Source organism: Ochotona princeps, chromosome 11 (assembly GCF_030435755.1).
Source record: "Ochotona princeps isolate mOchPri1 chromosome 11, mOchPri1.hap1, whole genome shotgun sequence".
NCBI lineage: Eukaryota > Metazoa > Chordata > Mammalia > Lagomorpha > Ochotonidae > Ochotona > Ochotona princeps.
Genome location: NC_080842.1, coordinates 48,499,820 through 48,516,080, shown reverse-complemented (window position 1 = coordinate 48,516,080; position 16,261 = coordinate 48,499,820). Strand labels below are relative to the sequence as shown.

The 16,261-nt window shown below is 52.4% G+C and overlaps 1 protein-coding gene across 4 annotated transcripts in view; it reads right to left on the bottom strand.

Moving 5' to 3' along the window:
* The window catches only part of APBB2 (amyloid beta precursor protein binding family B member 2), a 272,222-nt gene that overhangs the window by 38,118 nt on the left and 217,843 nt on the right, over positions 1–16,261 (bottom strand). For all 4 annotated transcript variants that reach the window (XM_058670169.1, XM_058670172.1, XM_058670170.1 and 1 more), the window contains 2 exons: positions 9,876–10,022; positions 8,445–8,572 (listed from right to left, as the gene is read on the bottom strand). In XM_058670169.1, the coding sequence (XP_058526152.1) occupies positions 8,445–8,572; positions 9,876–10,022 (275 nt within the window). The remainder of the gene's footprint in view (positions 1–8,444; positions 8,573–9,875; positions 10,023–16,261) is intronic.

Genomic DNA, 16,261 nt, shown 5'->3' with positions numbered 1-16,261 from the left:
AACTCCAGAGGCAAAGAGAACAGAGCAGTGGAGTGAGAGAATTACGGCACTGAGCACTGTTGCCGAAGGCCAGACAGCACATGCCCCCAGATTAAACTTCCATCAGCAGATCCGGGGTGTCATCAATCTTTCATGACTGTCTGGCTCAGGGACTCTGCTGCTGCCTGCCACCATCGGGATACTATGTCTTGGCATTTACAGACCCCAGCTAAGGGAAAGGCAGCAGTGGCCAGGCCAAACTAGAGAGAACTTGCGGATTAGTTCTGAAATTAAGAGGGCCATTGCTTCACAATCTCCGCCACCTGCAACAGCAATGCCCTTCGTCGTTGACCGTTTAACCAGCTGCCACGAGCAGCGTCCTTGGTGTGAGTGCTGCTATGTCATTTGCAGGGTGATGGAGCCATACAGAGAACAGTCACGCTCTGGCCCTCAAAAGCCTTCTGTCAGGCAAGCACCGTGGTACAACCAGCCACCCCAGCAACTTCAGTGAGTGCCAGGTGCTGGTTTGAGTCCTATCTGCTCCACCTCCCAGCTAATGAGGCTGGGAAGGCAGCTGAGCATGGTCCAAGTGCTTACAACCCTGCCACTCACATGGGAGATCGAATGGAGCTCCTGACTCCCAGTTTCAACCTGGCATAGCCTGCACTGCTGTGGGCATTTGGGGGGTAGAAGATCTCTCCATCTCTCCTGCTCTCTCTGTGGAACTCTGCCTTTCAAATCAACGAACAATTCTTTTTTTTTTTTTTAATTTATTTATTTTCATTGGAAGGGTAGATTTACAGAGAGAAAGAAATAGCTGGTTTATTCCCCAAGAGGCCACAACAGCTAGAGCTGAGCCGATCCAAAGTTAGGAGCCAGGAGCCTCTGCTGGGTTCCCCATGCAAGTGCAGGGTCCCAAGGCTTTGGCTCATTCTTAACTGACTTTCCCAGGTCACAAGCAGGAAGCTGGGTGAGAAGTGGAGCAGCCAGGACATGAACAGGTGCCCACATAGGATGCTGGCACATGCAAGATGAGGATTTAGTTACCAAGCACTGCACCAGCTCCAAGCTACTTCTATTTCTTTTTTTTTTTTTTTTAATTTTATTTTAAATTCATTAATTACATTGTATTATGTGACACAGTTTCATAGGTACTGGGATTCTCCCCACCCCTCCCCAAACCCTCCCACCATGGTGGATTCCTCCACCTTGTTGCATAACCACAGTTCAAGTTCGCTACTTCTATTTCTTTAATGACTGTTTCTTACACTTATTTATTTGAAAGGTAGAGAGGAGGAGAGACAGAAGATCTATCCACTGGTTCACTCCCCAGATGGCTATTATAGCTGGGGCTGGCCTAGGTCCAAGCCAGGTGTTTGTAGTTACTTCCTGGTCTCCTGTGTGTTTGTGGGGGACCAAATACTTGGGCCATCTTTTGCTGCTTTATCAGACATATTAGCAGGGAGCTGGACTGGAGTGCAGTAGTGGGGATTCAAACTGGCATCCATGTGGAATGCTGGCGTTACGGGTTGTGGCCTACAACATGGTGAACAGTGCTAGCCCCTCCCATGTTCTTTTAACAACCTTCAAAAACATAAACACCAATTGTGTTGCAGAGGATTAAGCCCGTTTGAGTCCTGGCTACTCCGCTTCCAATCCAGTGCCATGATCATGCACTTGGGGAAGCAGACGCTAATGGCTCAAGCACTTGAATTTCTGCCACCTCTGGGTCATCTCGGCTGGGGCTGCAACAGCCATTCAGAAAATGAATCAGTAGACAGAAGGCCTCTGTCAAAAAAAAAAAAAAAAAAAAAAAGCAAAACTTTTAGGAACCGTATAAAAAAAAGAAGAGTTCTTAGTTCATGGGTCACACAAAGTCCAGCCTTGGGAACATAGCTGGTCAGCATTTGCTTACAATTCACTCACAGGATCTCTGATTTTCTTCATGAGGAAGCCAGAACCCTCAGGGCACCATGCCAGGGCCAGATTCTGGCTGCCCTCCGCTGCCTAGCAGGTGCCCAGCGCATCTAATGGATGCCTGTCCACACAGCTGGCCCAAGGTTACTCAGCCCATCTTGTTAGCCCTTGCCAGAGATAACAGAAGCTTCTTGTTTGCACAGGCCAAACCACCTCCAGGCTACTCCTGGTACATCACAAAGCTCACTCTTCTGCCTGCCTTCATCTCACTTATGCTTACATAATCAGACTGAAGCGCACTGGTTAGTAAATTGCCTTTTAAAAAGTTTTGCATATGTTCAATAATTAGCCCTTACAGTACACAGGACTCCCAACCTCTAGGCTCAAATCCAGCAGTGTCTCCAGAAGAAATTAAAAACAAAAAATTGCATTGGGAGGAAGAAAAGAACAGCAGGTAGGGCAGGAGACTGTGAAAACAACTTGAAACCAGTCATGGTGGAAAACATCAGTTGGGAACATCCTAGAAGAACCTAACATGAAGCACACGCTCACCAGGAACATCCTTCAGATTAAACTTGCCGAGACAGCAATCCAGCCCAAGACAATGGCTAATCACATACAGAGATGTTATAGAGGATGTTCACAAACCCAGAAGAGAAGGGTGTTGGATGCAGCATAGTGACGCTGCTTGGGACACTCGCAGCCCACAGTGGGGTGGGTGCCTAGGTTGGAGTTTAGAACGCAGGAATTGAGTTTCGGGCTCTGAGTTCTGGCCCAGCCCAGCCCTGGCTGTTGTAGGCATTTGGGGAAGGAACTGACAAATGGAAGATCTCTGTCTCTTTCTCTATCATCCCCCCCACCAAGAGAATAAATAGTTTAAAAATATGAAAAACCAGAATAGAGATATATAAGATACCTTCTGGGAGGAGATGCCTTGCTCTACAAACTGTTGGCATGAGCAACATTACAGGGCAAGCATTAACTCCAATATGGTAGTGTTCTTGACATGGTGGCGCAGCGGGCTAAGGTGGCACCTGTGAGTCTCAGTAGCTCTGCTTCTGATCCAGCTTTTGCTCAGGTGCCTGGGAAGGCAGCGGATGATGACGGCCTAGGTACATGGGACCCTACTATCTTTGTGGGAGAACCTGATGGAGTTCCTGTGCTCGTGGCTTCAGCCAAGACATTCGGGGAGTGAATAAACAGATGGAAGATTCTTATCATTTCTCTCTATAGTTCTGCCTTTTGAATGGATATATACATCTTAAAAAAAAACAAAACCAAAAACCTTTTAAAAACACTTGAGTACAAAAGCTGCTACTGGGCTGCTGTTGATTAGGAAGGAATTTTATCTTCCTTACACCAGACCCAATGGGTTTATATAATACAGTTACTTACCCAAAGCAATGCACATGTTTCTTAATAAACAAAAACAGCTCTTAATCTGAATTAATGAACTGGCAAACCAGAGTGGTGGGCTTCCTGCAGGTGTGTTTCCCCCAAGGGCAGGCAGGACCGAGGCTGCCTGCAGGACCCAGGGCTCACTGCAGAGGTGTTCCTGCGAGGTGAGGCTCTCCCCAGCCCCCAGTGCCTTCGCCGCTCGCTCTCAGGGACAGTATGCGAGCGTCTCACCTGGGAGATCCTCCATGGCGCAGACATGCAGCCTTCCTAGAAAGGCCTGCTTCACAAGGTGGGAGACCCTCTAGCACACCCATCCCCCCTCCTCAGACTCTACCACCTGTCAGCCAATGGACACAGGGCTCTCGATATTCCTCCCCAGCCAGCAGACAGGCCTGTATCTACCACAAGGGAAGACACCAGTCCCTCACAGGACTTTCCTGTTTAGAAACTACATCTGGGGCCCGGTGTGGTGGCAAAGTGGCTAAAGTCCTCACCTTACACATGCCAGGATCCCATATCGGTGCCGGTTCTATTCCTGGCAGTCCAGCTTGCCATCTAGCTCCTTGCTTGTGGCCTGGGAAGGCAGTCGAGGACGGCCCAAAGCCTTGGAACCCTGCACCCGTGTGGAGACGTGGAGGAGGCTCCAGGCTCCTGGCTTTGGATCAGCAGCTCTGGCTGCTGCAGTCACTTGGGAAATGAATCATTGGATGGAGGATCTTCCTCTCTGTCTCTCCTCCTCTCTGTATATCTGACTTTGCAATAAAAATAAATAAATATTTTTTAAAAATTACATTTGGGGGCTTCTAGTGGCACAGAGGTAAAGCCAGCATGGGTGATGCCGGTATCCTACTCTGGGTGCCAATTCAAGTCCCACGGCTCTACTTCCGGTGCAGCTCCCTACTAATGTTCCTTAGAAGACGACTCCAGTTCCTGGGACCCTGATACTTATGTGCAAGACCCAGATGGGAGCTCCTGACTCCTGGCTTCAACTCGGCCCAGTCCTGGCCCTTGTGGCCATTTGGGGAGTAAACCAGTGGATGAAAGCTATCTTTCTCTCTGTCTCTCCCTCGATCTCTCAATTTTCAGATAGATGGATAAAAGACACCATGCTTGATGGCTTCTTCTTCTTCTGCAATACACTCCCAGGGCGTACAGCAGGGGCCCCGCAAACAGAACAGTGAGGACCCTTCTGACCCACTCTGGCAGGCCCACAGACACAGGAAGAGTGGATAGATACTCCGGTCACCTGCCCTGGGCACTGAGGGCAAAATGCCAGAGCTATGGGTACATGCATCCTTCAGGCACAGAGCAGGGCTAGACCAGCCCCAAGGGAGGCTCCCCAAGGCTACACCTGATTGGAAGGACAATATCCAGAGGACCCCTTTCACTAGCTGTGCCCCCCACCCCAGGTGCTACAGCAGCCAGGCCATGTGGGTCCCAAGGAGGTGACAACACTCCAGTTCACTCATACAGGAGACCGGCCCCACAGTAGTCCCACATCGGAGAGGCTGTGGACAACAAGAGGTTTTTCCTAGCTCAACCTTGGGGCTCTGTGGGGTGGGGGTGCATCCTTCCCTCACTGTGACCTCACCCCACCAAAAACTGCACCAGAGTACATCAAAACCACTGTCTAGCTCTAAGATACTGCTACATCCCTAACCCGTGTGGATTCCGTCACCCGGCGACTTCACGAGGCACTCTGGATTCTGGGAACAGATGTGTGTCCTTCAAGTTTGGCTTACACACTTCCCTTACCCATCTTAACCACATCAAGGAATCCCCCAAGACAGTGCATTTTCTCAGCAGCAAGGGAAGCTACAAGAAAGAATGGGGCGGGGGAATGGGCTTGTTTTTCCAGGCTACATGAAACACTTTTATGTTTTATTCATGCAAAGTGAAAAGCCCTTTCCTTTGCAGCTTTACAAATTGAATTTGTGCTTGTAAATTGCTACTGGGGGAAAAAAGAATCAAAAGGAAGGGAAAGTGGAAAAAAACAAGCAGAACTCTGAAGGCAAATGTAGAGGGCTAATGGGGGAGGCGCAGAGCCTCGCGCCAACCCAAGGACTATTCACTGCTGTTCCAGTTCAATGGCCGTGACCTTGCAGAGGCCTGGCTGCCAGGGTGCAACCCTGGGCATATTTCTAAGTCATACCAAGCTGCTAACACTGAGCAACTGACTTAAACATGAGTAACCAGGCCCACATTTCCAAACTATAACCAACGCAGTATGAATGAATGCACTGGGGGCAGAGGACGGTTGGGTCTTTTCTGCTCTCAGTGAACTCCTTAGCGTTTGCAACACGTTCCCTTCCTCCAGACCCTGGGGACACACACTAGCCCTGGAGCCCTCTCTCACCCCAACTCCCTGCCTGTCCAAGCTCCCCTAGTCCTGGTGTCCTCCAGACCCTGGGGACAAGCACTATCCCTGGAGCCCTCTCCCCGCTACCCGCCGCCTGCCCAAGCTCTGACTTCTCCCCTGGTCCTGCTGTCCTCAGGGGAGCCACCTAATGAGCCCCACCTGCTAAGCTGCTCAGAGATCGTGTAGATTCTGCATTGCCTATGTTCCCGCGGCTCTGCCAGTTACCTCCCCCAACACACACAGACACACACGGGAATACGGACACGCACAGACACACACACATGGACACGCCCAAACACACACATACGGACACACATACACTATGCTGTGGTCCTTGTGTTCCCCACTTCATAGGCGAGAGAAACTGAGGCACCAGTTTGAGTTCATCAACTGGAGCTTGAATCATTTCCCCCAAGACAAGCAGCTTGGCTGCCTCATTGTAACAAGCTGGAGTGGACTAAATGCCTTGTCAATGAAACCCAGCAACAACCTACCTGCACAGAAGCCTATCAAGGCGTGCACGTGTGTACTGTAAGACATACAAGTCCATCAGATTGTACACTACTGACTGTAAGCACACAAGCTCTCAGGGATATATACGTGTGTACTGTAAGACACACAAGTCCATCGATTGTACACTGCTGACTGTAAGCACACAAGCTCTCAGGGATATATACGTGTGTACTGTAAACACAAGTCCATCGGTTGTACACTACTGACTGTAAGCACACAAGCTCTCAGGGATATATACGTGTGTACTGTAAGACACACAAGTCCATCGGTTGTACACTGCTGACTGTAAGCACACAAGCTCTCAGGGATATATACGTGTGTACTGTAAGACACACAAGTCCATCGATTGTACACTGCTGACTGTAAGCACACAAGCTCTCAGGGATATATACGTGTGTACTGTAAGACACACAAGTCCATCGATTGTACACTGCTGACTGTAAGCACACAAGCTCTCAGGGATATATACGTGTGTACTGTAAACACAAGTCCATCGGTTGTACACTACTGACTGTAAGCACACAAGCTCTCAGGGATATATACGTGTGTACTGTAAGACACACAAGTCCATCGGTTGTACACTGCTGACTGTAAGCACACAAGCTCTCAGGGATATACACATGTGTACTGTAAGGCCACCGAGGTGTACATTTACTATCACTACAGAAGTGTGCTGAGGTGTACATGAATACACAGGCCTGCTGAGATGCACACATAGGTACTCTAAGAGTGTACAAGCCCATTGAGGTGTGCACATATGTATTATGACAACACAGAAGCCCACAAAGTGTACATGTGTGTGCTTATAAGAACATACCCGCCCATCAAAGTTAAGTCTATATACTTTAAGAACACACAACCCCATTGAGGTATACATGTGTGAACACAAGACCATAGAGGTGCATGTACGGAATTGAAAAGGCTTCTGCCTTGGAAACAAACTGGGGGACCAGGTGCCAGGAAAGGACAAAGCATGTTGCACCCAGGGGCTTTGACTGAGGCTAAACATTTTTAGAAACGACTTTAAGAACGACCACACTCTGCTAGACTCTTCCTTGTAAAAGCAATCCGTTCACGCGCGGGCAGCTGCCGAGCAGTGAACAGCAGGTGCGTATGCATAATCTCTGCACTCCTTTCCCCACAAGCAAAGCCTGGCTGTCACCTCCCAGGCCTGCACAGCATGCTCTAAGCTGCACCGCGCTCTCGGCAAGGCTTAGCCTGTCAGCCGCCGCAGCCCACTTCTCTACCTCGCAAGCCATTCCTCACAGCTGCTTCAGCATGACTGCCTGCTCCTGATGCACAGTTACATTCCCTCCTTCCTGGCTTAGGGCTTGGAGCTGAGGCAGAAGACAATAGCACACAAGAAACACCACGGATGCCCAGCCTTGGTACAGCAAGGCTGAGATGAACCAAGTCAGAGCCTCCTACAGTATGACCCAGCTGGCCAGGCTGGGGAAGCAGGCACCAAGCCAAACCTCTGTCATCTGCTCTCTGCACGCACCTGCTTTGGCAAAGTTCGAGTCCCTCTTCAGCGGAGCAGTACCTCACCTTGTAGCCCCGCTCTCAGGGCTGGGAGCACCTCTGATACCTTGGCAATGCACACAGGTGGACCATAACCCAGACATCCATTGTATTGAACAGAGCCCTGCAAATAGGGTGTCTGTGCTCATTGCTGCCTTACTACTGGGCCAGGGGCCTGTGCATCGGAAGGGCTTCCCTTTTGGTCAGCCTGGAGCACAAAACATTCACAGCACACACAGCAGGCACTACTTCCTTGCATGGAGCTGATGTGCAGTAGAGCTCCAATTTTGTTTGTTTTTAAAGAAAAAGTGTAGTGACCCCCAAGCCCCAGAAATTTCTGGCCATCACTTCACAACCGAGGGTTTGACATGAAAAGCAAGCAACCCCACTTGGGAACAAACCCTGGCAGGAGTGGGTGTGAAAAGGCAGAGACAGAACTGGATGGCACAAAACTGCACAAAGAGAAAAAAAGAGGTCTAGCCCATTGGTAGGGCTTAGGGACTTGGCTGAACCAAGAAGCAAGAGGCAGAACTGGAAGGCAGGAAAGAGAAACCAGGAAGAGGTGAGGTGGGAAAGCCAGAAGCTCGGTAGCTGGCAGGGTCTACAAGGCAGAGAAACAGGTGTGCCAACACTTTCCTCCTCGCCACCCAGAGCTGATGTGGTGCCAAGTGCAGTGAGGTGCTGGGGGAGTGCCTGTCAGGGGGAAGCTACAAGTGGCTGCCTGCAGGCACAGCACCTGCGACCGCCCAGGACTCACCGACCGTTGTCGCGGCCCACGCCCCACACGCGGATGCTCACGATGGGCTGGGAGTGCAGCACGGTCCGGTCCATGGGGTCCACGAGGCTGAGCGTGTCATTTTCCAGGATTAGGTACATGTCCTTTCCCTGTGTGCGACAAGAAATATGCTGTCTTCCTCAAGCACACCTCCCTCCTTACTGCCGTCTGTGTGCGTGCATGTGTGTGTGTGTGTGTGTGTGTGAGTGTGTGTACCAGCTCGGGGCATGGATCAACCTCCAGAAACAGCTGCCCTTTGGACCTGCATTCTTCCCTGTCTAAAAACAATCCCAAGTCTTTGCCAGTCCCAGGTCTTGTCTTGTGGTCCTTTAGAGTATCCCTGGCTGCCATCAGCTCATGCTGCTATGATTGACTGACGTGTGAATCCTGAAGACAAAACAATCATGGGAGGGGGTTGTGTGTGTGTGTGTGTGTGTGTGTCTGTCTGTCTTCCTGGAGAATGGGCTGTGTCACTAACTCTGTGTCCACCAGACTGCTACAGCAGACTGCTCCTCTTCCCTCCAGCCAGGCCCCACCAGGCACCTGCTCCAGGGCTGTCCTCCCCATCTCACCTCCACTTCCCCAGCACTTCCCACCCACAAGAGCTGGCGAGCACACGGCCCGGGATCTAACATCCTGCACGCCACTGCAGCTCAGTCCTGTTTTAGGGCCCACAGGAGCTACCGTGGGAAGGCATGGGCACCTACCTCCCCCTGGAACCTTCTCTGAGCTGGACACGTGAACGGAGGCCCTCACAGACCAGCCCCCAGCAAACTCTGGGACTCACACTGTCACCCTGGATGGGGTGGGGTGACAGCGGCGGCTGCCACTCCCAGGTGCTCCCCCAGTGTACTGATGCTACAGGTATTAGAACACAGGGGGACACAGCTTCTCTTGCTCTAAGTGTTTGTTACACAGGTTCAAAATCTTATTACCTTTTCTTTTTGAAATTGGCTCAACTAACACTTCAATAAGCACAACAGTGAGAACATACAGGTGTCAACTCCCTAATGAGTGCGCAGTGTTGATCTGCAGAGTGCCAACAAAGAGCTGTGTGCCAGGAACGTCTAATTCATCAGTTTCTGGAACAGACTACCACGTGTGTGAGAGTGACACAATCACATTCCATCCAGACTCCCAGAGTCCAGGGCTCCTCCCCGGAAAGCCGCTTCGAGGTCGGCCTGCCCAATTCTGCACGCACTTTAGAGGGGGCTCTGCATGAGTACCGCTTATGCATGCATTCTTGATGATTCAGTGAGCCTGCCATTTGTCCCTGAGAAATTCCTCCTCGCAGGGCCTGGCCTCCACTGGGAACAGACAGCAGGCACAGAGCACCGCACGGAACACTGGGTTCCTGGAGCCATGGAGGGATGTGACCCCACCTTCTGCGGGTGAGCTCCTGGTGGGACTCACCTCTCCCCAGATGCCAACTGTGTCACGGATGTCATTCTTGCAGTAGGAGAGCTGTCGGATGCAGTTGTTGACGGCCACGCTGCTCTTCCCAGGTGCGAGGTCCTCCTCGGCCATCTCCACCCACCCCAGGGAGCGCACGGCGAAACACTGCAAGGCAAACCAGAGGGCCTGAGTCACTCGCTGGCCCCGCGGCATGTCCACATCGGCTTAGGCCACACTGCCTGGGCAAGGAAAGCGTGCATGGATTGCGTGGGCCACTGCTCTGCCACCTTCAACCATCCCACAGTCAAGAAATCCTCTTGGATGTTAAATTTAATTGCAACTTTTTTTTGTCCCTTAAAAGGGATGGGGGAGCAGGGACAGGGCCAGTGCCATGGCATAGCACGTTAAGCCTCCACCTTCAGTGCTGGTATATCTTATGGGGGCTGGTCCAAGTCCTAGCTACTCCATTTTGGATCCAGCTCCTTGCTAATAGTCTGAGAACACAGCAGAGGCTGGCCCAAGTCCACATGCGAGACCTGGAGGAAGCGCCTGGCTCTTGTGTTTGCACTAATCTGGTTCTGGCCATTGTAGCCATTTGGGGACTGAATCAGCAGATGGGAGATCCCTCTCTGTAACTCTGCCTTTCCAATAAAAACACATTAGTCTTATATTTTTTAGAGGCAGGGAGAATCTTCTTCTGGATGCTTACGTACGTGTGTTCAGGTCTTCTAAGTGACGGTCAGAAGGAAACGTGTATGGCTCACAGGCACCATGCTCCTAACCTCCCATTGCTTACTCGGTATTAGTGGTTTTGGTTTTGTTTGCTTCCTGTGTTTTTTTTTTTTTTCTCCAGTAAAAAATATAACCCTCTGAGATGTGTTATTGTTAAGTGCCTAAAAAAAGAAGGCCAGGAGGAAACAAATATTCGGTACTTGCTTCTCAGAGAATGGGGCAAAATGCTCCTCCGATACCCAGAAAAGGAAGAAAATGGTGGTGGTGAGAGGACGTGTTATCGCGACACACAGGTCTCGGGCCCCATGGTCTGCAGGACCAGCAGTGGCTGCCAAGATGCCTGCAGCCGGCGTGCAAGCAGCAGACACCTGCGAGCTCCAAGACGTTGCTGCGTTTCCATCCACTGGCGCCAGACGCCCTCATTCCCCCTCTTAGAGTTCTTCTTTCATCTTCCTTCCCTTTAGTAACAGTTTTTTACACTTACCGTAGCGCGGTAAAATTTCAAAGATGCATAAAGAGATGTACCCTACTGTGCACGTGTGGGTATCCTGGCCCATGGCCCCTGCCTCGCTGCTCATTGCCAGCACTGCTGGGCCTCTGCCTGGCCACATGTCCCTTGCCATGGCCACCATCCTCCCAGCACAGGAGGGCCAGATCAGCCAACAGACTGGCTCTCGGAGAGCAACTCGGAACGTTTCCCCAGGTGAAGTTCAAAGTCAAACACAACCGACATGGACAGTTCTGTCCACACGCCAGCCACTGCCACCATCAGCACCATCCCGCCACCTTCTTCCACAGCTGCTAATCATGTGTGCTCACGGGAAAATCGACCCAGATACCCAGCACAGATGCTGCCCGGGCTCACCACCCCCGCCCCCGTTAAACACACTAACGGTACACACGAGGGTGCCTTTTCTGCACAAACCTAATGGACATGACAGTCCCTGCTTCCCTGGGGGAAAGTTCCAGAGAACCCCTAGGACCTTGGCACAAGAGGAGCACACTGCAGCTAGCCTGCTCCCGCTGTGGGCACAGGCCGGCCTCTGGTGGCAGCTGACTCTCTGCTAGGTCATTCTGGCTGCCCGTCCTGTGTGCCAGGTCCTCAGCTCCTGTACTTGACAATGTGGCCCCAGTGGATCATGGCAGGTGGGTCACAGGTGTGAGCTGGCCCACAGTCTCCATACTTTTTAAAATCCCCGATTCCCAGGGCCAAGACTGTAAGCAGCCCATCTCTCTCACGCTGGGACCACACACAGGCCTGGTAAGCAGAACAACAGTGGCACAGTCTAGCCCGCTAACCTGGGCAAGCAGCTCGCCCTCCAGCTTCCAGCCACATGTCCGAGTGACTTCAACAAGAGCAAGTAGCCATGGCTTGGCCATGTCCCAGGACACAGCCAACAACAAGGCCTTGCCCACGGGGTAGGGGCTCACTGAATCCTCACCTCAACCCTTCATTGATGGCAGATGCTGTACCCATTGTAAGCCAGGTAAATCAGGAAAAGTACAACAAGCTGCCAAGTGCTGGTGCCAGCGCTCCAGCCAGCGCTGCCGGCCTCTCCATCGCTCTGTGACTGCCTCTGAGATTTTACTGGAGGGACAGTGACAAGTGGGGCCAGGCCACAAGGAAGGTTCCAGAATGAATGGGTGGCATCGAGAAGTGTTTAAGACTACAGATGGCTCAGGAGTATGGACAGTAGGGGACTCTGGGGACCCTCGGGAAGACCCTGGCCAAGGCCTGGAGCCGCTTCCCCTCAACTATTAGTGGGAGTGTTGCTAGTGACCACCACTCACAGGACGTTTATGAACAAGAACACAACAGCACAGGCAGAGAACGCAGCATCTGCAAACTCGCGGGAGCATGTGTTGAGTGAGTGAGCACACGGCCATGGTGCTGTACAGATGGACAGCGCAGCCACCCAGGGGACAAAGAGCCCATTTTAGCAGACCGCCAGGAACTGTTCCTCTCACCAGGGACTATGACCACCCAGCCAACCTGCCGGTGGTCCGTCTCTAGCATGGAAATGGGGATCCAAGCGGGAACAGGGCTTCAGGTCGGCAGAAGCCACTACTGGCACAGTGAACCCCAAGACCCCAGCATGACTGCGGGGTGGTTAGTTTGTTGTTCGTATTCTTATTTCAGTCAAAAGGCAGAGCTAAGGAGAGGACATTGGCCGGTTTACACCTCACATGTCCACAACAGCCAGGACCATGCCAGGTCCAAGCAGGCGGCCTGGATTGCTGCTAGACTCTCCCACGTGTGCAGCCACCACCTGCTGCCTCCCAGGGTGGGCATCAGCAGGAAGCTGGAATGGAGGTGAACCTAAGGACGTGGGCACCCACAGCGGAAGTTTAACCTCTACATGGAACATCTTCTGACACACCCTTACAAACTCTCACAACCAGAGTCACAGACATATTTCCCGCTGTCTCTATCCGCTGCTGGGAAACCCTACAGCCTGTAAAATACACAAAAGAACTAATTAACAAGAGGAAGCGTTGGCTGCGTTTTTGTCTGTGGAGTGCAAGAACACATGGCTTTCAATTTAAATGAGCTCACTCCAAAGCAAGGGTGAAGTGCAAAGCACTTCAGCCCACCACAGTCTATTATGAATACTGCTTTGTTGTGTTAACAAGAGGACGGGCGCCTGCGCTACAATGCGATGACGAATTTATTGAAATTATTTTTTTTGTGCAGTCCTGTAGTTGTTCCACTTTCTAATCTACCAACCTTCCCGCCATTCCCTGCAGCCAAAAAGCAGTGAGCAGCGGAATGCACAGAACAAGCGCACACTGTTAGGTGCTGCCCCCGTGTGGCCAGGCAGGGTTATAACCACCAGCCCTCTGCTCTGGCAGCACACACTTTAGAATGCAGGAAAAGCTCAAAATATGCAATCTTATCATGTGTTTTTCAAATATCTACTGACTGATTTAGATAAGGCAAAGTTAGAGAGAGAGAGAGAGAGAGAGAGAGAGATCTGCTGCTGGCTCACTCCTCAAATGGTCACAACAGCCAAGGCTACAGGAATCAGGAATTTCATCCAGATCTCCCACGTGAATTCAGGGGACCCAAGTACTTGGGCCATCGTCTGCTGCTTTCCCAGGCACACTAACAGCAAACTGGATCAGAAGTGGAGCAGTAGGGACTCAGGCAGTAGGCACCCATATAGGTGCTGCTGGCCCTGACACCAGACTGCTTTGATCACAGCCAGGAAGCAGAGGGCTGCGGAGTTCCGCAGGCTTTTTAAGACTCAAAACGCCCTGGGTGGACGTGGCCAGGAGGCCCACAGTAACAGAGTCACAGAGCTCACTACAATCAAGTGTCTCCTCCCCGATTCCAGCGGCCAGGGAGTTCTGCGGAGGAGAGGCGTCTGGGCACTGGCTGGCTGGTCCCAGCTCTCCATTAGCGGAAGCAAGGAACCAGCGGGATGAGTTCCTCACCGAGGCAATGAACAAGGAACTGAACACTTCCACACTGGCCCCTCGGGCAGCACTGCAGCTCCTCCCTCGGTTCCCAGCCAGACTGGCAGTATCACAGGCTTTCTGCAAAGACCTTGGTTTTCTTAAGAGTTGATGCCACAATGCCCTTAGGGCATGCCAGGCACTGAGCGTTGCTGTGTGACCGAAGCCTAGGCCGTGCTACCCACCCCCTTGCCCGCCTGCCCTTCCAGTACTAGGTGCTGTGTTACTGGAGAGTGGCTTCTCCTTGGGTCACCTCTGTCCACAAAGCATACCACGGTGCCTGGTCCACGGTGACTCATGCATATGCCAACTGCTTAACTCCCCAAGAGCAGTGTGACTGTCAGTGCCTGACCCAGTGCTGGGGTTGGCTCAGGAGCGGGTGTGTGCCCTGGAGGAAACCCACCGTGGTGTCCACTCAGGGGCCCACCACTGTGGGACGACCCCCAAAGAGGCAAGCAGAGAAGCCCGAGCCGACATGGTGACGGCCAGGATCTTCGGTCTTCGCTTCGCATTCACCAGTCTAGTGTGTGAGCTGCCCGGTCCACGTGTCCCAGCCAGCAGAGACCCGGCACGGCCGTATGCTGAGAGCGTACTGAGCAGTCAGATCCAGGACGCGGCGGGGACAGCAGCAGAGGGAGCACTGACATGTGTAGCCGACAGATGTCCCCAAGGCTGCATGTTCTCACCATCATCCCACCGGGCAGGTGCTGGGCTGCTGCCTTCTTCATGGGAAACTCCAGAGGTTTGGAGAGCAGAGTTCAAGTGCCCAAGGTCACACCGTATACACCCAGGGGTGGCAGGAGGAATCTCCTCATTCACGTGGCACCAACGGAGGGTGCAAGCAGTTCAGTCAAGTTCAAGTCACGGCTGGACCCCGCTCCCAGGGAAAGGTAGCTCAGCCCACTCCTGAGCCCATCATCCTTTGTACTCAGCAGCTGCTCCATAGGCAGCTTGGTCTAATAGAGGCTTCTGGAAGCCAGGCCTGTCCTGTGGACCTCAAGGACCCACTGGCCAGGACATGGCCTGGCTCACGGACACTGCTCAAGCGTGACCCAAGCCTGAAGTATCGTGGCCACAGTGGATCAGGACCTGGCTGGGGATGATGGATCACCACTCCGCTGGCTCATCTGATTCTCTGGAGGGGTGAGCCTGCCCGTGTTCAGGGTTGGGGGAGCACTCACACACAGCACAGACATGCCACATCAGGGCTCCGGGGGCCTGGCTACCACGTCACAAGTGAGTACGCCAAGTGCCCAGAGGTGCCGTTAATCAGAAGGGCATGTGCCCTATGTGAGCAGGGTCTCTCTTAACAGGGTTTCCTTGGCAGCCACCCGCAGTCACCAGGCGCTCAAACTTGGATGTCAACCTAAGTGAACAGGAATAAGCACTTTGCAGGGCTGGTGCTATGTTGCAGTGAGCTAAGCCACCCCGAAGATGCAGGCATCCAATTCGAGAGCATCTTCTAGCCTGGGCTGCTCCACTTCCAATCCAGTTTCCTGCTGACGCACCTGGGAAGGCAGCAGGACACGGTCCAAGTTTGGGAACGTGCCGCCCAAGCGGGAGACCTGGATGGAGTTCCTGGTTCTCTAGGCTCTGGCCTGGCCTGACCCCAACCATTGAGGCCATTTGGGGAGTCAATCCATGGACAGGGAAATCTTGCCTGCTTCCACGCACACCTGACATGTTGCCTTTCAAATAAACCAAATAAAACTTATGTAAAAATTCACTGTTGTAATGAATTTGCCTTAAATTAGATCTTTTCACTTAAGGGTAGGAATGTCTGCACACACAGTTGAGATATTAAAAAGGAGAGCTTCTCAGCAACTGCTGGAATAAAAGCTCATCCCAGAGAAGAGGAGGTGTCTGAGGCAAGGACACAGCCTGACCCACAGACAGAACAAAGCGGTGCTGCCACCGGCCAGCGTATGTGCAGATGCGTCAGGTCCCGAGCACAAACCTGCACTCCTAGGACGCTCCCCCAGACAGGTGGCGGCCCACACCCCGTGCACCGGATCTGCCACCTGCAGACACCATGACAGCTGCGCTCCCAGCGGAGTCATGAATGGACAGACGCCAGGAGTGATCAGCAGCGGGACCCTCAAGAAGCCCAGTGGATCCCAGCAACCTGAAGCTCCTGCTGAGTGATCGGGCCTGGCCAGCAGTGACCATCACAGGGATACAGGCAGGAGGAGGGGCCCAGAGGCAGCAGCCAG